General features: G+C 36.1%; 1 protein-coding gene across 8 annotated transcripts in view; it reads left to right on the top strand.

Annotated features, from left to right (window-relative positions):
• The window catches only part of LOC131065276 (uncharacterized), a 263,489-nt gene that overhangs the window by 28,021 nt on the left and 208,571 nt on the right, over positions 1-26,897 (top strand). For all 8 annotated transcript variants that reach the window (XR_009111403.2, XR_009111404.2, XR_009111398.2 and 5 more), the window contains exon 2: positions 14,390-14,460. Coding sequence is in view for 5 of the 8 variants with exons in the window: in XM_057999751.2 (XP_057855734.1) it covers positions 14,390-14,460 (71 nt within the window). In the remaining 3 variants the exon portion in view is untranslated. The remainder of the gene's footprint in view (positions 1-14,389; positions 14,461-26,897) is intronic.

Below are 26,897 nucleotides of genomic sequence, written 5' to 3'. Positions count from 1 at the left end.
TACCAAAAACCCCTCATTAATTTGGCATGCATCCCAATGCAAACAGAAAACCCACGCCTAGCCTAAGAATTTCGATTTAGTCTAGGAAATTCAAAGCTTAATTAAAATTGCTATAAACTCACAAAATATATCGCCGTTGTTGGGAAGGAGGATAGAGCTGATACCCATAACCGTCAGTCGCTTCAGCAGAGAGGTGTGATCGAAAATGTACTTCAGCCACAAGCAAAACCAGCAAGTCTCTAGGATCACTTCAACACCAAAAATGTCTATGGCAAGCTCTGAGAATGTAGTAGAATATAGCACACAACTAGGTACTATGTTTCAAGTACGAAACCGGGAAGCACTAGGGAGACGCACTCCGAAGCCTCAAGTTCTGTCGCCAAACCGACAGCATAACATTACAAATTTTCAAGATGCCGCAAATGGGAGCCCAAGGCTCTTATTTATAACTTCTCACCATCAAAATTCAAATGCAAACTCCCCCAAACTCCAGTTCCTTCATTTGCATTTCATTTCACCTCATGTGGACCCCAAGTGTAGCGCCATTTCCCACAAGTCAAACTTCACGCCAAAGGCATGGACCCACGTTAAAGACTTTGGCAAATATTAGAGATGCGATATAAAAATAATATTCCTCTAAATAATTTGGACATCCCTTATTACACATGAATTTCGCCAAACCTAGGAGATAATAGACATTAATCCCAAATTCCATAAATCAGTAGCAATTAATCAGATTAATTAAATATTAAACCTTAGGATAAGGAAATAATATTTAATTGCGTTACATATGACTCCCGTACTGATTACTGTCAACACCAGGATGAAACTGAGCCAGAAAGACCACTGAACTGCTGCAGGATCAGGAACCTGTCCACTGCCAGAAATAGAATTATGCCATACTGCCACTTACTAAAAATAGTAAGTCAACAACTAATGCTCCAAAAAGCATGATCTTCGCGCCCAGTGACAGAGCATGGAGAGCTCAGTAGGACAGTATCACCAGAATAGCCATTCCCTGACTTACTAAAAATAGTAAGTCCTCGCTTCATCAATGCTGGACCCTCATTCTTCATTCCACCTAGCCTACGGGTCTCAGGAATAGGCTAATGGACCACTGGAAGGTCATCAATGAGAAGGGGACATTACAAAGTCTATATCAGGCTTGACCTTTTTATTTGTAAGAGTTAGAAGTGGTAGAAGTAGTGGTAGGAGGAGATAAAAAATTGTTGCCAAGACTATGCTGGAATAAATACATAATTTTCATTGAAGATATGGTGGATCTTTGTGTGTTGTTTCAACATTTTGCATGGTTTCTACTTCTCAAGTTTTAGTTGAAGTTAATTGATTGTAATGGGGAAAGGTGAAGATATGTGATGAATTCCTTGGTTTATACCATTTGTAGTTTGTTGATTGCAAATTGTAGTGTATGGTTAGTTTGAACCTCATTTTGGTAATATTTGGATTGTGGATATTCACTTGGATTGCTCCAACATTGGGTATTTGGATGGATGTTTGCAATATGAAAAGCTTTTAGTACCTTAGAAGATTGCATTCTTTCTATGGCATTGTGAGCTATCTTTGGTTAATTAGAAAGTAGTTCCATAAGGAATTCATTGATCTAAGCACTATCCATTATTTTCATTGACATTAGGTTTAGCTTAGATTTTTCTAACCTTATCCCTTTTGTCTTTTATTTGAAGTTCAAGTCAGTCTAGTATTCAAGTTCTAGTTAAGTGTAAGTCCCTTTGTCATGACAACAAATCACATCATTCATCGAGTCTATCCATTGCATTGTCTAGATATAACATTTCTAAACCTTGGGGCAGCCTTAATTGATCACATTGTTTAGCATTTAAGGTTTCCTTGTTCAAGAGAGGATAGAATACTTGGTATTTTATTTTGTGTTGGCAAGTGTCACAAAACATGCATCGACAGATAGTATGTTTGATTGGCTTACTCAAGTTCAATTTTTAATGTAAATTGTCACATAGGTTAGTAGTTGTCTATGCTTGAAAGGGTTGAAGCTATGTACATACTTCCCAAGTGAATCCCTAATCAGACTAAATATTTCTTCTAATCACAACTGCACAACAACTTGTATAGCCAGATCTAAAGAGGAGTATCTTGGAACACTTTTTGTTGTGGATTGAAACGTGGCGACTATACATGAATATAAAGTTCAACATCGCCCACAAACCATGGACTCCCGTTGAGCACATTATCCCACTCAAAATCTGATCGAAAGACTTTTAATAAATCCTAACACTAGAAAACTAACCTTTGAGTTGAGACCCTTCCAATTTTGTTTGATCCAAGATTTGATCTTTTCCAAAGACAACCAAATACCAATGAATTTGGTGATAACGACATTCTTCTTCAATTTCTCCACTTTAGAGTTGAAGAAACTGTTTGGGATTTATATGCAAGGAATCTTCTTTGAAATTTGCACGTTGACATTACTCACAAAAATCTGGTTAATGATCTTATCATGCCTTTTGGGACTCCTCTTCAAAATCCAGATCTTGAAAATAGTTACCAAGAACCAATGAGTCATGCTTGGTAATCGCCTTTGCCTTCCTTGGAACCCTCCTTTCCTACTACTGCTCCTTGAGTTTTAATCTGATCGAAAGACTTTTAATAAATCCTAACACTAGAAAACTAACCTTTGAGTTGAGACCCTTCCAATTTTGTTTGATCCAAGATTTGATCTTTTCCAAAGACAACCAAATACCAGTGAATTTGGTGATAACGACATTCTTCTTCAATTTCTCCACTTTAGAGTTGAAGAAACTGTTTGGGATTTATATGCAAGGAATCTTCTTTGAAATTTGTACGTTGACATTACTCACAAAAATCTGGTTAATGATCTTATCATGCCTTTTGGGACTCCTCTTTAAAATCCAGATCTTGAAAATAGTTACCAAGAACCAATGAGTCATGCTTGGTAATCGCCTTTGCCTTCCTTGGAACCCTCCTTTCCTACTCCTGCTCCTTGAGTTTTAATCTGATCGAAAGACTTTTAATAAATCCTAACACTAGAAAACTAACCTTTGAGTTGAGACCCTTCCAATTTTGTTTGATCCAAGATTTGATCTTTTCCAAAGACAACCAAATACCAATGAATTTGGTAATAACGACATTCTTCTTCAATTTCTCCACTTTAGAGTTGAAGAAACTGTTTGGGATTTATATGCAAGGAATCTTCTTTGAAATTTGCACGTTGACATTACTCACAAAAATCTGGTTAATGATCTTATCATGCCTTTTGGGACTCCTCTTCAAAATCCAGATCTTGAAAATAGTTACCAAGAACCAATGAGTCATGCTTGGTAATCGCCTTTGCCTTCCTTGGAACCCTCCTTTCCTACTCCTGCTCCTTGAGTTTTATCAGTATCTTCAATCTCAAGTCACTTGTTGCCAATCGCCATTATATATATATATATATACACCAAAGAAACGAAACTCGGACTCGGCTCGGACTCGGCAAGGCCAAATCGGACTCGGACTCGGGACTCGGCGTCAGACTCGGCTCCAGACTCGGTTGGACTCGGGAAAGTGAAAAACTCAAAAAATTTAGAGATTTTTTAAGATTTAAAACTTGTTTCATGCACCCTTTATTGAATAAGACACAATAACATCATCAAACTTGGCTCATTTCATTACATAATACATACACAAGTATACATCTATGATCTATCACATAAGCATAAACGCAAATTGTAGCTGAAGGAAATAACAAACATAGATATATAAATATTGTCAAATGTATACAATATTACAAAACTCATGGAATAAAAAATCCATGTCATCATATGATCATCATCAAATGTTCCATACAAATAACAAAGGTAAATACATCTACAAGCCTATGGCGCAGAGGAGTCTGCACCCTCCGGCCCCGACGTCGGCTCCGATGAAGGCCCCGCCCCCCTACGAAGGCGTCTAAGGTAGGTCATAGATGATTGGGCAGCCATAGCCGCTCCTCGTGACACCACGCCATGCTCACCAACATCAGGAACATCTGTGTCACTGTCACCATCTCTGTCACTATCACCATCTGCCTCTGAATCTCCTCTCTCTGCTCGTGTTCTCTGCTCCTCCTCTGCCATGGCTACAGCCTCAGCCTCTATATCTACCTGGTCGATCCAATCAGTGTCATCATCACTAAAGACAGCCACAGGATCTGTCTCAATGGCCCACTCTGCCTCAGGATCAACCTCATCTAGAACAAAAATAACACAAAAAAAAAGAGTCAAAAAAACCATTTAAAATTGTTTTTTTTTTAACTTATCTTTCACATCGCCGCCGGCCGAGTCCCAGGCACGGGACTCGGCCAAACTCGCCAAACTCGCCAAACTCGGCGAGTCTGGCGAGTCTGGCGCCTGGACTCGGCCGAGTCCGAGTCCGAGTCCCCAGGACTCGGCGAGGGTGACTTGCACTCGGACTCGCCGAGTCCAGGCGAGTTTAGGCGATTTTCGTTTCTCTGATACACACACACACACACATATATGTATGTAGATATATGCATGTATATGCACATATTTACATACATCCATACATACATATGTATGTGTGCATATATGTATACATATCTGTTATACACATTTTGTATATATATAGATATGGTGTATGCATGTATACACATTTATTTGTTTATTAGTCAAAGATTTATAGGGGCCTTTGTCTAGAAAAAGTACAAAATGGTTACAAAATCAATGACTTTAAAGCTTGAAAAATAAAACAAAACATATAACCATCCAAAACAAAATTGGACCACAACCATCGACCAAAAATCAGTAACCTAGCAAAAAGTTAACTACAGAGATCCAATCATCAACCTTGCACCCAAGAGCCACTCCCTAGCTAACCATGCTTGCATCACCACTTTTTCGTTACCACCCAAATCACCAATACAAGCAATGCCTACATAAGCCTCATCCAAAGCTAGGAATTTCACATCATGGAAGACTTATACTTGCTTCTTAGCTCTCAACAAGGAGGGCAAAGTGTAGGCACTAGAGACTTCCAAGTGCCCAAGAGAGTGGGTCACTGTAATATCCCCAAATAGGGATAATAGAAAAATAACAATATTTCCATTTCTAGGGCACAAAAAATTCCGATTTTTTATTTGAATATAAGAAATTCTACAACAAACTTGGATTTATAATCAGATTACTGATCTGATTTTTCTGCTAATAGAAATAAATTTATGAGTATTACTAAATATAGGAAAAGTACATAGAATCCCTCTAATTCTGCCCGTAATTTTTTTTTTTGAGAAAGAGGGCAAAAATTTATTTAGAGACAACAAGAATACAAAGCCAAGGGCAACCGGCCCAAACCAAGAACCAACAAAGAGAAAAGGCATCCCGAGGGACACCCCTTTCCAAAGAAACAACTATATCTTCCCATCTTCCCTAATCTTTCAAGAATGACAGAATAATCTGGGGACAAAGGCTCCCATTCCTCAATATCCCACCCACCAGGATTCTTTGAAGCCCACTTAGCCAAGCAATCTGCTACCCTATTCCATTCCCAAGGGATATTCCTAAAAGAAATACACTCCAGAGCCAAGCTTAAGTTCAAAATCTGCCTGATTATAGAGGCTAGCTGCCAGTTAATATCTCCCAAATCCTGAGCATTTAACATGTCAATAACAATCAGCGAGTCTGACTCACAGATAATCCTTCTCCACCCTAGAGAATGACCTTTCTCGATAGCATGGAAAATAGCAAGTGCTTCCATAAGATTATTAGAGTGAAGCTGTAATGTCCCCACTTTGAAATAAAATTCAATAATAAATGATAATAATAAAATTAAAATATTTAAGATTAAATTAAAATATAAAGTAAAATAATTAAATATAATTAAATATGATTAATTAAAAATTAATTAAGTTAATGAAAAGTCAAAAGAAGTGAAAGGAAAGGTTGTGACTCCCTCAACAATGAGATATAAAAGGGAGAAGAGAACCTCATTTGAGAGGGGGGAATAATTTGGAAATGAGAAGTGCAGATCTGATTTAAATGATAAGTGTAGATCTGATTATGAGAGGTTGTGTCCCTTTCAAAGGGCAGAAACGATGAAGAGTTGCACTCTTTCAAAGGGTGCTAATGGTGAAAGGGTGTATCTCTTGCCAAAGGGTATACATGATGAAGAGGTGTGGCCTCTCCCTCACATTGAGAGATATAAAGGAAAGGAATCAAAAGCATCTAGTAAGATCACCATGGATCAAATCAGATCAGAACTGTTACTAAGTTACAGGCAGTAACATCCTTGTTCTTGGTGGTATGCATGGGGATGTGTTTAATAAGTATGCTTAATATATGAAGCCCGATAATGTTCTTATGCAGAATAAATAGTAATATTAATATGGACTGCAATATGTATGACAGTCATACTTAATTTCATATATATATTCATAATACATAAGAAATTAGTATACGTATAGTCTAAAACATGTTATTACTATCAGTATTTAAGAAGTGGGGAAGGAGATGTTCCTAATAGGGGACATTACAATTGGTTTGATACTTACATTAAGAACTAGGGATGTTTGATGGACGAATAATTTATTTATGAATATTTAATTGATTGATTTGTGAAATATCATTGATTTGATGCATGTTAAGGTGGAGTTGTCTCCTAATATATTCAGTCTGAGTCATAAGTATCTTGAAATTGATTAATTATGGCTAAAGCATCCCTAAACCCATAAGGGGACATTACAGAAGCCCTTTAAAAGTAGAAAAAAAGAACACAGCTCTACCCTCACTATCTCTACCAATGCCTCCAATTCCTGCCAATCTAGGATTTCCTCTAGAAGATCTATCCATGTTTACTTTTAAAACTCCCTTCAAAGGAGGGAGCCATCTCCCTTCTCGTTGGACTTTTTGCCTAGTCCTCCTCATTCTTCTGCTAACAAGAGGTTTCAAGCCATTATCAACTAGATTCAACTTCTTCACAACATCCATATCAGTTGGATCCACCTCAACCGAAAGATCACACTTGCCCATTATAGTTTCCTTAAGCTTTTCAAGAATCCTATGCAATAGGAGCCCATTCTCTAATTCCATCTCTTGAAAGATTCTTTGGTTTCTTTCCAATGAGATTCCAAATGATGAGAGAGGGACCAATAAACCACACAATCTAGAGAAAAGGAGTTAAGGCTGGAGGTCTACCCAAGCTTTCTTAAAATTCCACTAAGGAGGTGGCATGGACACAAGCCCGATTCCATAACCCCCACCAAAAATGCTAGATTTCCGTTGAGTAGGAGCATTGAAATAAAAGATGAGACACCCCCTCTTCATTATTTTTACAAAGGACACACATTGAAGGTCCTTGAAATCCTCGCTTACTCAGATTATCCCAAGTCAGACACTTGTTTTGGGCTACCAACCATAGAAAAAAATTGCACTGAGGCCAAGAGAAACTATTCCATACTTGTTTCCACTAGGAGATGTCTCTACTGCCATACCACTTTCTATCTAGTTTAAGGTATCTTAGAGATACCGAAAATTTGCCTTTTGGGTTAGGACTCTAGGCTAAAGTATCACTCTGCCTAAGGGAACTACACAGTCTTTCAACAAGAATCCCAGCGAGCTCTTCCTGATTCTCCTCAGAACCACCCAACAACCATTCCTAGGGATCTTTCCAATAACATATCTCCATCTGACCCTAGGACTTAACCTTCTTGAAATCCTGTACCTTACACCAACCGGCCTCAACAAGGAGGTTGCAAAGAGTCTGGAGATGAGGGTACTGAGACATAATTGGGGGATGTCCGTTCCAAGAGTCATACCAAAACAAGGCTTTAGAACCTCTATTACATATCCAAAAAAGACCATCCTTGATAAGCTTGGCCTCTCTCTTGAGAGTGCCCCAAATCATTGACCCCTTCCCCTCAAGAGGACATCCAGGCACCTCGCCACCACTCACTCCTCTTAGATACTTATGGGAAAGAATCTTGGCACAACCTTGATGCTGACAAGTGCACCACCTCCAATATAACTTAACAGACAAAACTAGATTATTCATTCAAGCTGGGCGGAGCCCCGGTCCTCCTTCCGGCTTGGTTCTACAAACAGATTCCCACTTTTCCAGACTCCACTTGGCCGAGAGCAGATTGCCAGACCAAAGAAATCTCCATGATAGAGCATCCAATTCCTTCACAAAACCCAAGGGGGCAATTTGAACAAAAAAATTAATCAGGGGGAGGGCCCTGAAAACTGACTTCAGGAGAGTCACCCTGCCTGCTGAAGGGAGCCAACACAAGGTCCAATGGCTAACCTCCTTGCGGAACTTTTCCAAAATTTTCTGCCACAAATCTCTACGTTGTGATCCCAAACCAATTCTGCCCATAAATTGCGGAAATGGATTACAATGATTTTCTTGTATTTTTCTGAGATAAAGATGATTAAAATATGCAGATTTAGATACAAATACCTCAGAATTTGTCTTCAAACCCTAGCTGCCTTCATAAAAGACATCAAATCTTAGATGACATTGTCAAACGCCTAATAAACCAGCTCTAGGTTTGATAATCTTGTCCTTTTTGTTGCTGTCCTCAATGATGCTCAGAATTATGAAGATGCCTTGCTGTAGTTATTCCAAATCTTAACATGGAACTCTGGCCTCCAAACCTGATAAACAATTGTAGCCCTGAAAAAAGTGTGCTAGGGCTTCACAAAACAAAGCTCTTCCATTGAAATACACCCTTTTGACTATGGAGAGCCCATATGTCTCTCCAAAACCAAGGATACTCAATGGTTTCAAACCTTATGCCAATATTGCAGCAGCAATAGATAACAAACTCATAACATAACATAATGAGCTCTAAAAGAACCCTAGAATGTTATATAATAACTCCCAAAGGGACGAATTAACCTTAGCCCTTGATTCATCACCATTTAATCCTATGCTTCACATTAAAACCCTAAAAATGAGCCAATAGGCTCCTAGAAAACCCACACCCCCTTGGCCTTTTCGTCACATGCTTTTTAATATCACTTAAAGTACAGCCACTGTTAGATTCTCCTTAACTTTTCTTAAATCAATGTTGTAGACTTTTAGTTTCTGTAGTTCTCTAGACCTGATAAGCATTTCCTTCCCTACCAGGTTGATGTCTGCCATCTAACTATTGCTATAGGACTGACCTCCTTTTTCTCCTCACCATTTGGCTTGTTTAATACAAGGTTTGGTCAATTTAAATGCATTGACGAATGGAGTTTGAGTAGCAAAAATGCTGTTCAACAATTGGCACAATAACTGCTAGATCCTACACAAAATCTTCATAGATGGAAGCTTTTGGTCTATGAGGGCCACAGTCTCTCAAACTAGTATCACTAAGGATGGTTTTAATAAAACCAAGTGTAGCCAAATCTTTCAAGTGGAATGTGTTAAACCAATTTATGATTTGACACTCTACCTTGGAGGTGAGGATCATGAGGCTTTGAGGAAAATGGGGCTTGAAAAAGCCTTGTTGTCTTTCCATGGCTGCACTAGACCACACAAGTTGAAAAAACAAACACTGCAAATTTTGATGCCAAATTCCCCACCAAAGCCTACAACACACAACAAAGGGCAAGAGTCAAGAGAAACTATAGGTTCCTCAGCTTAAAAAAACTCATGCTTCAGCAATAAATGTGATATGTAAATCACCAAAAATCTCAAAGAATGTGTAATGTCCCCTTCTCACTAGTACTCAGACATTGATGGAGTTTGGCCTATTACTTGACCCTCGTAGGCCAAGGAGTTAATAAGAGGATCGCTTGGTCAGTGTTTGTGGCTTCACATTTAATTTTTATATGATTTTGGGTGAAATAATGTATTCTCACATATGATGTTATTTGCACTTTATACTATAATGATATTTTAATATTATTTAAAAAGTGCAATTAAATATTATTTAAAAAAAAAAGGGGGAATCTCTAGAAAGTGCAATGAAATATTTCTTCTAGGAGGCCAACCACTTGGAGAAAAAGAATAAATAGAGGGGGAAGCCTTATTGTTGAGCATCCAATGTTTTGACATCTTCTTTGTTTGATGGCTTGTGGAGCCAAGGGTTTCTGCAGTTTATTTTCAGTCATAGAGAACGATAACTCTCTTTGATTGGCATTACTGAAGTGGTGAAAGATCCTCTGAAGGTTGCAATTGAGAGTGAGGGATATTTCAGTTCTTCGCATTGGAGCTTATTGAGTTTGTAGTGATATTCATGGAGATTAACATAGAGAGATGCTTCAGCTTTATGGTCTTTTGATGCCCATTTTATATCTGTACTTTGAGGAGAAGATAGGTGATCTCTTTCAGGAGCTATTGGAGGTGATTTTAAGAAGATTTGGAGGAGATTTCAGTCATATACCAGGTCTGCCATGGAGGTCAACCAGTCTTACTGAACCTCATATTTTTGTTCATTCCTTGTGATTGAAGAGGCAGAATCTTGTGGGTAATTGCTCAATCCATTCGTCTTGCCGTGGTGATCATTTCCATCATTCATTGGATGCTGGAAACTGCTGTATTAATTTTATATTGCATCTGCAAAACAAGGGCAGGAGGCGGCCTCTAGCAAGAGGGCGATTTGGCAACTAGAAGGCTAAAAAATTATCCCAATAAAATCAGACTTCATCGTTGGGCATCCCTCTTCCAAACAGCATCTCCAAATCAGGGATATTACAAAATGGAGATGTCTAGCCTATGTGCCACCACTTCACTCAATTGCATGAGCCATGATGGGAGGAAATAAACACAAGGCATGCTACCATAAGCCTCCATGCATCCCCATGGTTAGCTTAACCTGACCACTCATTGAGGCCCAACCAAGAGTTGGGAAGTACATTATATAATATTTCTAGTGGATCATTGGCCAAAAAGTCTGCCACTGTGTTTGCTTCCCTAAAACAGTGCGAGAACACAATCTCATGAAATGAGCTGCTTAACACTTTCTCTTCCTCCAAAAGTTTCTAATGTTTTCAATTAGGATAGTCACCTTTCAGAAGGCTATTAATGACAATAAAAGTCACCTTCAACAACTAGTTTCTTTGTATGTCCCCTTCCTAGGTGACAAGTAGTTGAGCAGGGATTGACCTATCATCTGGTTCCTGTAGGCCAGTGGAGTGAAGAGGGAACTCGTTCAAGAGTCATGGAGCCTTGCAGGGGGCTTTGTGAGCCAATTTAGACATTGAGACGACAATTCCTAGTTTTTAGGAGGGATCCCTATTTTTTAGGGAATGACTAAGAGTTGGTTCTGGGGTGTCTAGGAACCATTATGGATCATTTGAGACCATCTCCTAAATTTTAGGGAGGGGTCCTATTTTTTAGGGAGGACTACCAGCAGATTGGTTGATTTCCGGAGGGCCACAGAGCATAACAGGATCGCTTTTGAGCATTTCCAGAGGTTTGGAGACAATTTCCTACTTTCTAGGAGGATTCCTACTTTTCAGGGGATCACTGCCAGTTGGCCTTCAAGACTCAGGCATCATCCGTGATCAAGTGGCTTTAGTCAGAATTCTGTTTTGAGTCCAGATGAGCGTTTCGTGAATAAATTGGGAAATAGTTAAATATTTCGTAAGTTGGGTTAAATAAATAACTATAAAGTGAATTATTATAATCATTTTATATTATAATAAAGTATAATAAAGTACCCATGGGGCACATTTATCTAGAAGTTATAACTTAAAATGGGGCCATTTTATATTATGATAAACTAGACCCTTGGCTTAATTCGAACCAAGAGAAGGCATTATAATATGAAATAAAATTGTGTTAATACATGAAATGAGAACCCTAATTCGAAATTAGGGCTAGGGCTGGGAAAAAAGGTGAATAAAAGAAGGAAAAGGTAGCCATTTGAGACATATTCAGGTTCATTTTTTACATTGGCAACAGGTGGGAGCTCTGGAAAGGAGTATTCTACAGCAGATTGGTTTCCAAGAATGATAACTCTTGGCAGAATTGGGTAGTTGAACGAAACCCCAGCTTACTTAGCTTTGTTTGCAATTCACAGTTCAGAAATTATCCACAAAGGGGTTTGAATTCAGTGCAGGTTAATTGATTTCAGATTGGCGGAGGGTAAAAACTTTGTTTTCAGATTGCAGATTGGAGTTTTGTGAAGGCAAATCACATTAAAATTGGTCTACCAACAGTAGCCGTAGTATTCCAGTAAGAAGCCACGTTTTTCCAGCAAGGCGTGAGGGTTTTTAGAAGGGAATTTCATTATTTCAGACCTTCTGAATTCCATCAGCAGATCGGCATCAGCAAAGGAGGCATTTGCAGCATTCAGACCCTTGTTTGTATAGTTTAAGGGTATTGGGTATCAAACCCTAAGGTGTGACGTAGGGTTACAGCTAGAGAGGAAGCTGGTATAACTCATACAAGAGCAGGAGTATCAAATTCAATCGGGGATCAGTCTTTGCCTTTATGTTTTTGAGCTGGAAAAAGGATATCATTCGCTGTATCAGTCTGATTTCAGGTTTTAGAGTGTAATTGGTATGTACATCAGTTACTATTCCAGTTAAATACATATCAATTGTCCTTATTATGAGATGTATGTTTACTAGTTTTCTTAGAAGTATTCTTCCTAGCATTTTCATTTATTGCACATCTCAAGCAAAAAGAAAGACTCTAAACCAAAACAAACAAACAAACATGAATCGGTCACCTATACGCCGGACAGAGATAATTTGGTAAAACCAAATCAAACAAACTGCTTCAGATCAGTCAGGGATCTTTCTTGCAGCCAAGTGAGGAAAGTAGTGAGATTCTTGTACAACTACTTCCCACTCAACCCCATTATTAGTGTAACAACCCAGAAAAAGAGATAGCCCGTGAACAAGAAACCCTTCCTCATTTATGAGCACCACACCTACCTTTGCCAAGCTCGCATTTCCTCTTGAAGCAGCAGCAAAATTTAACTTAAAGAACCTGTATATACACATATATACATACAAACATGTGTATATATACACATTTTTATATACATACATGTGTATATACACACATGTACACACAAATATATGTGTATGTATGACTGTATATATGTATGTATGGCATTTCAAATCTTGATTGATCACTTCAAAATGAAGTCTTCCTCTCACTCCCAACAGTGACAATTGAAGAATGTTAGAAAGACATTAACATCCTCATTCGTGGTTTCTATGTTGTCAAGTTGAACTATACTAGAAGGAAAGGAAATTAGGTTGCTAATTTCTTGGTTAAATCTACTTCTGTTTGGAATGGCATCAAAGTTGGTATCGGAAATAATTAGGATTGCTCTATTTGAGACTTCAGTAGAGACTTTAGTGTTCTTGTGAATGCTACCTACAATGCCTGTCTGGATTGAGTATTGTATGTATGTTAAAATTAAATATGTTTATGTTAAAAAAATCTTCTAAAATGCCACTGGCCAAGGAGACACATGATTACAGGCATATGCGTTAGTAGCTACAGCTTTATGAACAGCTTGGATAGCGAATGCACTAACAAACTTGAAACCCTAAAATACTCTGCACTTTCATGTATGTATATATGTATTTATGTTAAAAATTACTATGTTTATGTTATAAAATCTTCAAAAACACCAACAAAGGGCCAAGGAGACACATGATTACAGACATCTGCTTCAGTAGCTACCTCTTTGCAGCTTAATGAACAGCTTGGATGGTGAATGCATTAAGATAATTGAAGCCCTAGAATGCTCTACATTTTCATTCTGTGAAAGCCCCACAACGTATGTATTTATCTATTTATTTCAGTATTCCTCAAAATGGAAGGTTGTTGTTTAGCTCTATGGTTGTTTCTAATTGAATCATTCAGGGATAGATCTGAATAAAAAATACATCTTTGATTTGGTTTTCAATTATCGTTCTCTTGTTCATGGGTGAATCTGTATAATTGGTTGTTCAAATTATTATTTTTCGTTAGGTGTTTATTATATAATGAGAGCATTTTCCAAGTATAAGATGATTGACTAATGCTATAAATCTGCATCGTATAAAATGATTTTGAATGGAAAAGAACAAGGGTTAGCAACTGTTTTTGAATCTCTAGGATTGGATCTGCATGTTACCTAAACTTTAAGGTCAGAAAGGACAAATTTCAAATAATGACCTGGATGGACCTTTGTTGGAGTCAACTATTTGTTCCTGTCATGTGTTGAGACTTTTAATCTTAAAGGGAATTGTATCTTTGTAGAACTGAGGTTTAATGTTATAATTTTGTGTTTCAATAATTTTTCTAAATTATTGATGGGTAATTAGTGTTGTAATAAATATGTGAGTGGGTATGGGCAATTGTAGATCTAGATGTTTTTTAATCATTTTCATTGTAAAGACATTTGGCATAGGAATTCTTATTTTGATTTTGTTCTTTATTCTTTATGATTTTTTGACAGGATATATTCATCGAATCAATGCAAAGGATCAGGAAATCTCTGCCAATATGTTAGGATATAATACATGGCATGTAAGGTGATCTTGACGTTTTTGTATGATTAGAAAGATAAATTTTACTCATAAAGATGTTCATATTTACTTTATTTGTTTTGATTGAGTTTCTTTTATTTTTTCACCTAAATTAATGTGCATTCACTTTGGTGTCCCTGCCCAAAAAACGTATCAAGGAAAGGCTGAAAAAAAAAAAAGCAGTATTGACCTGAAAAATGGATCTGGTTTTGTATTTCATGGATTCAAAACTTTAGTATGTATGTATATTTGGATTCCTCTTGAAAATTTATGCAAGTTTAAAAAACAGCATGTCATTTTGAGCCTGTATGCAAAATTTATTAGATGAAGGACAAGAAGAGAATCCAAGAGAAGTGGATGCCCCACTTTGCCTCTTTGCCTTTTCCTAGTTTTGTCTCTTTCCGAAAGGAGAGGAACACCCAACTTTGTCTTTTCCATGTAGAAGAGGTGAAAAGTCACAAAATGGAGTTGAAAGGTTACACACTGTCTCTTCCATTTCCAAAGGGGAAATCAAAGGTCACATATGCCTTTGTCTGTTTCTTAAGGATTTGAAACTTTATATATCTGTAGTGTAAGCTTGATTTAAGCATTGATGGAACTTATAGTCTTGTATCTTCTGCATTTGGAGCTGTTTGTGAGTATTGTTCTCATATTTTGATTTTATTGTGGTAAGGCAGTTCATTGAGAGTTTGCAAATTGATTTTTGGAGTCTTCAATCGTTTGTGTAAAGACCCTTACTAATTCTGACCTGAAGTTTTTCAGTTTTGGCTGAAAGGCATTATGTCAAACACTTAGCATACCTCTCAAATAAGCCCGATTTCTGATTACTGTTATATTTGGGTGCAGTGACCTTACTGTCTAATGGTTGGAATTGACTGTTTGATGCAGCCAATTTACTGAGTTTGTTTTGATTCTTGTTTGCAAGTTTATGTAATCAAATAAGCATTTGTTGGATGAATGTTGATTTTCAGATTGCATCCAGGAAGTAGAAAATACACAAACAAGAAATACTTGCAACAAAGCACTGGAAACAAGAGTACTTCAACTAGACTTCTTACCACTTCATTACTGATTCAGATATTACAAATCATTTTTTTTTAAAACATATTGCAGACCTGGTAATCGCTCAAAACATGGAATGAATGCACAGAATTGCTCCCAGCATCGACACTACGCATGAAGCACTTAATGGTGGTTTGTATAAGCTACTCCTAATCTCCACACACTTACAAATGTATTCCAGCTTCTGCAATTATGTGCACAGCTACTGGAGGTTCAAATCTTCAAGTATTCATCCACTTTGATACCCGCATCTCCAAAAATGGAGTTAGCAATGGAATACGGGCTGCTAGAAACCCACGCAGGTTAGAAGGAACTCTTTCCTTGAGCCATGGCTTTCATATGCTGCCAACCACCTCCATTATTCGTCCTACTTGTTGTATTTAGACTGGTGTAAGCTCTGTGCGTGATGCAAAGGGGTCACCTGGTGAAGTTTGCCTCTCTTCACACCCATGTTTTGTTACTATGGAAGATTTGAAGCCACCCCGAACTGGAATAATGCCACCACAAGGTTATTGAGAGAGAGAATCTCAGATTCGGCGCGATTTGGAGAAGAGTCACTCCAGTATGCTCTAGGTTTGCGTCCAGGAAGCGCTTAGGGTTCGTCTAAGCTGCAGGCGTTGAACGAAGACTTTATCAAAAAATATGGTCGTGAATAATGCCCAAAATAACCCGAAATTTCCTTATGTATTCGCTTTACACAAGTCTCCTCATTGCATGTTCGTCAAGCCACAAAATTAAATCGCTTTCTACCTCCATCGACTCAATAGTAATAAAAAATTATCGATTCCACTTCCCGACCAAATTCCTTTGTATTGCATATCCTTCAAAATGTTCATATATTAAATTTAATGTTCTCACTTGGTGTTAGGAAAAATATTGCCTAAGTCAATTATCGCCCCATATTAATATTAAGTGGGCCCACCATTAATTAAATATGAAATTAGATATAAGTTTATACCCATAGGCTCTTTTCATATTTAATTAACGACTTCTTCCCTTATTTAATTTGCTCTAGCATCCAGGAATAAAATAAGGCTAGAAAATTAATATTAAATTGAACAGTAGGCAGTGGGGGACATTACAGTTTGGGAGAGCTCTTAGATGACCTATAGGATGCAACCTTTTGTATTCAATCCATTTAGAGTACTTAAGTGAATGTGACTCACAATTATGGTAGAGTTTTTATCCACAAGGGGTTTGTCCACATTATTTGTTGTGTCTCTGTAAAAAGCCACCCTAGTGGGCAACCAACTTTTGCACTTTCCCTTTCACTTTCAATGGTTTAATATTCAGGCATATTTTCAAACAGTTTGCATGCATTAAGATACTATGATGTTTCTGCTGTAGTTTTTATTTTCAGTTTGGCTATATATTTGAAACTCACATTTATGAAGCATGCGATATGTGTGAAAATAATCTTCTTTGCTCAGAAAAGTAGAACAACGTTTATTGACTGAATAAAAAAAATTATCATTTGTACCCAAACTGAAAAATTAATATCCTTTACTACATAACTGATTAAACTTTAAAGATTACAAGGGCGATGAAATAACCAGCTGACCTTTCCTTAGCAAGCACCAGTCTGAAAGTGAGATGCCAATGTTCAGAAACATAAACAGCAGAAGGAAAATATCAGTGAGCCACAATGCTTGTTTAGAAGACTCAATTCAAATATATCTCTGCAAACTGTATTACTCAGAAATTCCAAACAGCACTTGAAATGAACATGGGAGACTTAATGTAGATAAGATTGGTTGCTACAAACTCTCCATTCTTCAACTCGTCCAATGAAAGTGTCCACGAGCAGTACCAAATCACCCTCAATTTGTCCTCTTCTCAGTGCACTAGAACTTGAGGGAATGAACAGCAGCAAGATCATCAGTTTAGGGTCACAACCTGTCCCTCTAAATTCATGCCTATGGAGGGAAGAATCCCACAATGCTACAGCAGAAGCTTCTAACTTGAAACTGCCTCCAATCTCTTGTAAATATTCCAGCATTAACCAAAATAGAGAGCTAGGTGATGGATGCCCACACACTGATAATGAGGTACATAAATCTGTATGTAGATTATTAAGAACTTGGTGTGTTTTTTATGCAAGTGGAACTCAGAAAAAAATACCTAGAGATATCCTATTCTCTCTTGATCAAAATCTCTAAGTTACCGAATCGGAATCGGAATCGGAATCGGGTACATGGGTACGGTACGCAGGTACGACAAAAAAAAATTGAGGGAGCTGAGTATGTTTTGGGTACGTTAGTATAAAAAACATATAAATATCATAAATATGTATATTAAAATTTAAATATATTAATTATAAATTAAAAAAATATTTATATATATTAAAAATTACATATATTAATTATATATTAATATTAAATATATACTTTATAAATTTAATATTATATTTATATAACTATTAAGATATAGTTTTTACGAACAATATACTAATATAATGTATAATAATTTTAAAATAAACTATTTTATATATTTCATTATTAAAAATTAGATATATTAATTACAAATTAATATTAAATATATCTTATAAAATTTATATTATTTTAAATTTGTAATCTAATTATATAAGTACTAATATATAGTTTACGGGACAATATATTATGATAATGTATAACGATGAAGGTTTACGACAGCATATATTTTCAAAAACATTATCTTAATATATAGTTTATGGGACTATATTAATACATGTATATATATGCAAACCTTAAAATATTAATTATCATAAACTACTAAGAAAATATATTCGTCTAAAACATTATCTTAATATATAGTTTACGGGAAAATATGTTAAGATAATGTAAACTACTAATCCATGAAGGTTTGCGACAGCATCCATGGATTCCATCATGGTTATTACCATTCGGACAAACTATATTCGTTGAAAACATTTTTGTTCAGGCAGAGTAAATAGTTTGGACGCAGATATCTGCGGGCGTTGAGTTGGAGCCAGCATATGGAAATCGTCGCCGTAATGCCCTCAAAGTCGAGTTTGGAATCCGTGTTTATTATTTTTGGTAGTAATTTTTTTTTTGTTTAGGTTTTCAGAGGTTGGGAAGTGAGCAAAACAGAGTGAATGAATCCTGGCCATTTTTCCACTGATTCCAAGCCGCTTCCGATTCCAGGACGTTTCGTACCCGGAATTGGCCTTATTTTCCCACGATTCGGTAACTTAGCAAAATCTTTATTGTGCTAAACAGATGGAACGTGTGATCACAAAGACGACTCCAAGGTTCCAGATTCATGCAGATAGTCTTAGTTGGTTTGTTGTGATATGTTGGTAATCTCAAGGGGGACTTACACAATTGTTCGAGGAGTGAATCGATCAAAGGATTCTTCTAATTGTTGACGCTTGTGACTTTCTTCTTTTTTGGAATGATTTTCAATGAGTGCTTTTCAATCGTACTTCTACTAAGAGTGAGAAAACAAGGCAAAAGGATGAGGGTTTAGGAAGCTACTTTTAATCTTAAGCTAATCCTATGAACTCTGGAGACGGAAATTGCAAAAGTGGAATCCAAAACCAATTCTTGCTTCGCCAAATTCAACAACTACAGAAGAACGGTGCAATCTTCTAAGGAAATCAAAAGATTTTCATATCACTCATATTCATGAACATTTTGAACAATGAATAAAGCAATAGAAGTTTTCTTTATTGGTTCAGGCTAACTTTGCACAATAATTGAAAATCATCCAATTATCAAACGTATGAACACATTATTCCACATAGAACAATTCCATCAAATCCTTCATTCAATCTAACAACTTGAAAATAAAATCTATTCTATTGAGAGCCAAGAAACCATGCTAACTTTCAAAAGTAGACAAAATTCACCAACATATGAACAATGAATTATGTCTTAGCACTTAAGAAGTATCACTACAACAACTTCTTAGAATTGTCTCCCTTTACAAATGAGAGGAGACTTCTTATAATCCTCTCCCTTTACAAATGAGAGGAGGGTTTATATAGGCACCCCATTACAAAGCAACGACCCAGATTGATCCAAGATCGATGGCCAAGATTAACAAATAAAACCCTAATTAGGGTTAATTGTAAAAAACTCCTTACGGCCAATGGGAAAATTACAACACTTTGGATAACCAATGAGAAAATAGGAGCCGCTTGTTGAGTTTGGTTCATTGCACCTGGACATGTCTGACTTTGATTTTAGATTTCCAAAAGAAATCCAAGGTCGATGTAGGACCTTTCATCCTTGTATGACTTGATCTTTTTTGAATGTCTTGATGAAGTGTAAGTCCTCCTTTATTCCTTTCGTCCTTGGGTTCCACCTTGAAGCGTGAATGTTGTCTTTCCATGCGTTGTGGAATCATCTTTCCAACTGGTTCCCTTGTTTTATCTTCACCTTTTCTCGAAGTCTCTTTCTTGAGCTGACATCCATATATCTGAAAAATATGAAAAATTCCTAAGTTAGGGAAATAGGCATGATGTTATATGACAAATTTCAAAAGATAACTCTGATTTTCTGATCAAATTCTTGAATATCAGACCCAAAATCAAACTAAGTAAAGTCTGAAAAACGAAAAGTCAGAGTTACAAGTTTTTTGTAAATTACGGAATTGAGTCTGATTATGAACCTCAGGAATGAAATTCAAACTTTGAAACATTCTGAAAACCAAAATCAGATTTCGAAAATTCTTGAAATTGTGAAATTAAGTCTGATTCGCACTTTTAGGAATGAAAATCAGACTTGGAAAAGATTCTAGAAGCTATAAAATCAGACTAGGAAAATTCTGAAATTGGTAAAACAAAGTCTGATTTAAAAAAAAATTCTGCTTCCAAGATTGAAAAAAAAACACAAAAAAGCAACCTTGTTCTTCTAATGAAATTCAAAAAAATGTTGCAGAAAAACCATACAGAAGTCTGATAATCAGAATTTCAGAAAGGGAGAAGGAAATTTGGAGTTCAAAATCTGAGAATTCTGCCTTGACCAAGCTTCAGACTTGCAAGAATTGAAGAAATCCTCAAAGAAAAGCTTCTGATTTTTATTTGGAAGCTTGAATTCTTCCTTGGAATTTGTTGTGAACCTACAAATACACTTTAAATTTGCCTAGAATTTTGGGAAGGATGCCTGAGAGAGTTCAAATTTCATAAGGATGAAAGGAAAATTGTGAATGGTGAATTGCGAAGGCTGATGTCGTATAGGAAGTTTGAAGTCTGCCTTGCATTGTTTTTTTTTTGCTTTAATGAATTTTAAAGGCAATGAATGTGGTCAAGTTTTAGGCCTTGAATCGAACTCTCCTTGTGTTTATTTTGTATTTTATGTTTTAAAACTTGTTGCAATTTTTCCTCTTTGATTCATTCTAGAAGCTTCCTTATTTTTGGTGAATTCTTCCCGCTTTATTTCCTTTTTCAACTCTTCTCAATGCTTAGGTGAATTCCAGCTTTTGTTCCAATTGTTTTTTTTTCTCTTTCCTTCAAATTTCCAAGCATGACTTGGGCGAATTTCCATGTGCTTTGCTTTTGTTCCACCTCACCGAATTCGTTTCTATTGTCTCTTTTTTTTTGTGCTTTATTTCTTTTTCGCTTTGATTCTTTATCCCTTAGGCAAAATATCCCTTTGGTTTGACTTTTGCTTTTCTTCAACACTTTGCCAAAGTTTTTGAAACTCTTCTCTTTCACTTCTATGGCTGAGGCGACCTGCATGATTTGAACAAGGAACTTCTTGATTTTGGCTTCAGACTTAGCCATTTCTTCCAGATCTTCAACTTAGTTTTTTTATTTTAGGAATGTATCTTCTGGATTCGAAAACTTGTTCACAATTGGTGCATTGTGGATGAATTCTTCTGAAATAACCCTTGCTTGTTTTGCCTTAAATTTTCAGTTTTGATGGTTTGGCATTTTGTCAAACACTTGGCATGCAAACCTCTGAATTCTGATTTTTCTGGGTTTGAAATGAATTTCTGAGTTTGTGTAATGTCCCCGCTTTGAAATATAATTTAAAAATAAATAATGATAGTAATATTAAAATACAAAAGAATAAACATAAAATTTAAATTAAAATATAAAATATTATGGTTAAATATAATTAAAATTTAATTAAGTTAATGAATGGTCAAAAGACATGGAAGGAAAAGTTGTGACTCCCTCGAACATAATTTATGGTAGGGAGAGGAGAACCTCATTTGAGAAGGGGTAGAATTTTGGGAATCAAAGGTGCAGATCTGGTTTAAATAAGAAGGGCAGAACTGATTGTGAAAGGTTGTGTCCCTTTCAAAGGACATAAATAATAAAGAGTCACACACTTTTAAAGGGTGTGTCTCTTGCCAAAGGGCATACATGATGAAGAGGTGTGACTCTCCCTCACAATGGAGGATATAAAGTGGAGAAGTTTTCATTTGAGAAGTAGGGATCCATGGAATAGAAAAAAATATATGAAGTATTAGAAGCAGATTTAGGAGCAGACCTAAGTCAGAATTATAAGAAAATCTGGAAGAATGATATGAACATTTATCAAAGAGATTAGAACACAAATACAAATCTGCGAACAGTAATAAATCAGGCATTGAAGGAAAAGAAGAGGAAATATTAAATCAATAACCAGAGAATCAGACTTGATGGAATAGAAAGGTTTCTCATACATACACACACACATATATATCTGAGTATAGGCAGTAGATCAGATTGATATAAACAACAGACCTGTCCATTTAAAGACGGAAACAACATCAAACTAAATCTGTCCAAATTAGCACTACAGACTGAAAAGAGACAACCTGCAATAATTCTACAAGTTTATTGGGCAAAATTTAGTGTCCTCCCAAAAGGGGACATTACAGTTTGTTGTTTGAATTTTGGATTGATTGTGTTGCAATTACATGTACCAAATAAGAGAGAACATAACAAACAACTTAACAATACCAAAGGAACCCTTTATTGGTGAAATATGAGGTATGATTACAAATAAATCGGGTATTTATCAGACTGTAACAGCAAGTACAAACCCTAAGTATTTGAGTGTTCAACAACTACAACATACCTGGATGATGCATAACTCCAATGGCAATTAGATGAGCAATGTAGAAGACCATATGATGATGAAACAAACTCAAATCTGGACTCCAACAAGTCTGAGATTTCTGTAGATAAGTGGAAGGTCTGAAACACAATGCTGATTACAAATTTGGTAATGCCAAACTCTCCAAATCTCCTCCGAACCCTAGCACAACTTAGCAATGAAAATACTAACAAACCCTTGCTCAAACAAATCTAATTTGCTGCAAGCACTCTTCACGTCATTGTAGAAGCACTGTTCACGTCACTGTTCACAACACTGTTCATATCACTACAAATAATCCCCAAAATTAATTTTGAATGAATTTATTACCTCTTTAAGGAATGTTGGGGTTTCGTCCAACCTTCCAATCTCCAGGGAGTTTTTGTTCCCAAAAGTCTGTTTTGCTGCTGAAACTCTTCTCCAGAGCTCAAATCCAATTTGCAGTTGTAAAAATGAATTATGATTGTATGCCAAAATGAAGCCTCCTCATGTGTTTTTATTGAATCCAAACCCTAATCGTAGCTTTAGGGTTTCAATACTTTATTTTAATAAAGTTTAATAACTTTATTCTTCTCCACCTTTTTATTTACCCAAATTTTAATAAAATAATGTCTCCTCAAGATGTGCATTGAAAATTGGGCTCATAATGTATTTAATAATTCATTTTTTTATGTGTTAATACCCCTCAATGGCCCCCTTTTTAAAACAACTTTATCTTACTAGGGCAAGGGGTCCTTTTATTACTTTAATAATTTATTATAAAGTGACATTATTAATCACTATTTTATTTTAATTAAATATTAAAGCCAATTCTTTAATATTTAATTTTTATTCAAACCACATCACCTGGCCATTCTGAATTGAAAACTGATGATGCATGTGCCATCCTAGTGATGTCCAAATATAGCAAGCAAACTGACAGTCCCTTACTAAAAAATAGGGATTCTCCCTAAAAAATAGGAACTACGACCCAAGCCTCTAGAATGATCCTTGAGGTCTCCTGATGCGTTTCGGTCAACTCCCAGTAAATCCCTAAAATTTAGGAACCCCTCCTAAAAAATAGGAGATTGTTTCAAATTGCCCAAAACAACTTATAAAGCCCTTGCGTAGCTCCACAAACCTCTGGATGGGTTCCCTATCCACTTCGTTGGCCTATGGAAACCCTAATGATAGGCCAATCTTGCTCAATTGTCTGTCAACTAGAGAGGGGACATTACATCTTCTGTCTTGACACTTGTCCTGAACTTGAAACCATTCATGATCAAAAGAGCAAAAACAACTTAAGAAAAAGCAACTTTCTATTTTTAGAAAAAAGCAAAGCCGAAAAAGAAGGTTCTTGGATTGGCCTCAAAATGCCAAAAACAAAACATTCTAAATTTAGAAAAAAGAAAAAAAAAGCAAATTTCCTAAAAAAGCAAGTTCTTAGAATTGACCTCGAGAAATTGCGATTTTACTCCTTCGGCCTTTCTAAGCACATCTGCGACATCAAAACACTCTTCTGACCATCCCTTCTCCTTACTGATTTTGCTGATTCCATATTTTGACAAACTTGACTCATTCGTAGAGGCTAGATACATGAGACAAAACCCTAGGACGCCAAAAGCCTAACCTTAAAAAACAAAAAAAAAGGGGGGTTCCCATTTGCAATGGGTGATGTGTGATTATGTCACAACAGAACTCCACACCTAGGGTTACCACTCCACACACCTAGGGCGAAATGTTCATTGAAAAATAAATCGCCTATGGCTCACTATTAGAATCCCTCTAAACACACAATACAATTATCAAAACCTTACACCCAAGATAAAACACATGATGAACTCTCATACCAAGAAGAATAGGGTGTTCAAATAAAAACAACTTGCCAAACCTTAATCATATAATTTTGTTTTGAAAGAAGTCTTCACTAGTTACCAAATCCAATCGCTAATCTCCAATGCGGAATCTAAGTGACTCTACTAAATATTAGTCAGGGTAGATCTTTCACCACTGGAGCCAATCTTTCATCCTCAAGAAGGTTGAGATGGACCAAGCCTAATCTGTAGAACGACAAGGGTGTTTAGACAAGAGATAATAAACATCAGCATAGAGCAAATGAGCTCCAAAATCCCTTTTTATAAACTCCAAGCTCAATGCCCTAATCAAGGTTGTGCAATCTTTTAAATTTAACTTTATGAACTCCTTATGTTTCACTATGTTGGCCCCCACTTCTAAAGAGCACTTAATTATTTTCAAAACCTTTAGCCCACTAGGCACCAATATAAAGTTACTTTATTAAATTTAAATAATGGTAAGTTAAATATACAGTTTAATTTTAATACATTAACGATATTTAAATAATACCTCAAAACACCATGAGTTGTCAATATATCATTATCAATGTAATCATTTATTGTCCCAAAATAATAACACTGCCCAAACCAACTGGGTTGTCAGAATATAATTGATGCTTACATGAGTTCATACTATAAATAGCAGTGTTCTTCGAGGACCATAAGTCATCAAGATTATTAAAGTAATCACCAAGTATCCCAAAATAGTAACATTGCTAAAACCAATTGAATCTGTAAGGTGACAATTGATGCTGACACGAGCTTTTATTATAAATAACAGTTTTCTTCGAGGACCAAAGAGAACAAACTTAGAAAAACCCTGAAAGTGGCACTTACTATAAAAGTAGTGTTCCTTAGGGACCAAAGAGAACAAACCCAAAAAAACCCATAAAGATCAATGTCTTGCAAAAACTTACTATAAATAGCAAAATTCTTCGAGAACCAAAGAGAACAAACCCCAAAAAACTTAGAATGATTAGCCCCATGCAAGCACTTAGTATAAATATTATTATCCTTTGAGGACCAAAGAGAATAAACCTCAAGAAACCCAGAAAGATTAGCGCTATGCAAGAACTTACTATTTTTAGCAATGTTCTTTGAGGACCAAAGAGAACAAACCCAAAAAAACCAAAAAGATTAGTGCCATGCAGGCACTTACTATAAATAGTAGTGTTCTCTAAGGACCAAAGAGTACAAACCCATAAAAACCTAGAAAGACTGGTGCCATGCAAGCATTTACTATAAATAGAAACTATCGATGAAACCCATTGAAATTGAGAATTGAGCTCACCAAGAATATAGGAACACTCCTTGCGAAACTTGAAATCTCTAGCAACCCCTAAAAACTGGCCAACCCTAGCAGAATAGGAAGGCATAAAAATGGGGACATTATAGTTTCCATTGTTGATTGCAATTGTTCCCTCTTTTTCTTTTTCCTAAGTGCCATTTTTTCTTGTACTAGTAGTAGTCAATTTTATTGTTTCCATAACTTACTCTTTCTAAATTCTATAAAATGATGTCTAAGTGAGAGGGGTATTTTCCCTAATTTATAGATCAAGCATTGATTACTCGGAGTTACAATAGACAATGCTGATACAAAGTTCTTGGAATTTTAATTCTAGGGCTCTTACCATAATCACCAATGATATATTTATTTACCTATGCATATGATATTAAGGGCTGATGGAGACGCTGACATGTGATGCACATCCCTTTAGTTAGTTATATTGGGTTGCATGGATAACTTGTCTAATCAATTGTATTAGGTAATGAGTTGTCCTATATTGGGATTAGTGGCATACTCTTCCATGATGTTATAAAGAGGAATTACATATATAGGTGGTGGAAATCACTATGATGGGATGTGAAAGGTATTATATTTACTGTAGATTTCAAGGTGATGATATAGTGTAAAATGGCTTTTGCTATAAGGAATATTTTACAATATTGCTATACTTTGAGGGGTTTTTCTATTTTTGAGTATATTGTATTTTAAGGCATCTTGGCCCACAAACATCTCTTGCATTGTTTAATCTCTATTCTTATTCTGCATATTACTTTTTACCTCACATGTTTCTGCTATTATACGTATGGGTCCTTACAAGTGGTATTGGATTATTTATTTGGGCAAAGTGGGAGAAAATTTTCATTGATTTTTTGTAGGAAAATAACTTATCTTGTAGAAGGCTGTTTTCCTCACATAGGAGTCCAGTTATGGAGATCTTGTAGTTGTTGGAAAGAGAGTTTCAAGTACTTTCCAAAATCTGGTCATTGTAAGAATTTATAGTGTCAGAAGGGATAGGCCCATGTAAGACCTTGCAAAGTTATTTTTGACAATTTTTTTAAGTGCAAAAGTAGTACAAAAAAGTATTCCACCTTTGATGCCTTATTCTCCTCACATAATAGTCCAATTGGGGAAATCTTGGTGTTGTTGGAAATGTGGTCATAATAAGGATTCTTAGTGGACCTTCAAAATCTAAATCTAATAATTTTTTAAGGTGTGATCTTAA

The sequence above is a fragment of the Cryptomeria japonica genome, chromosome 1 (genome assembly GCF_030272615.1).
Source record: "Cryptomeria japonica chromosome 1, Sugi_1.0, whole genome shotgun sequence".
Lineage (NCBI taxonomy): Eukaryota > Viridiplantae > Streptophyta > Pinopsida > Cupressales > Cupressaceae > Cryptomeria > Cryptomeria japonica.
This window is presented reverse-complemented; position numbering and strand designations above follow the sequence as displayed.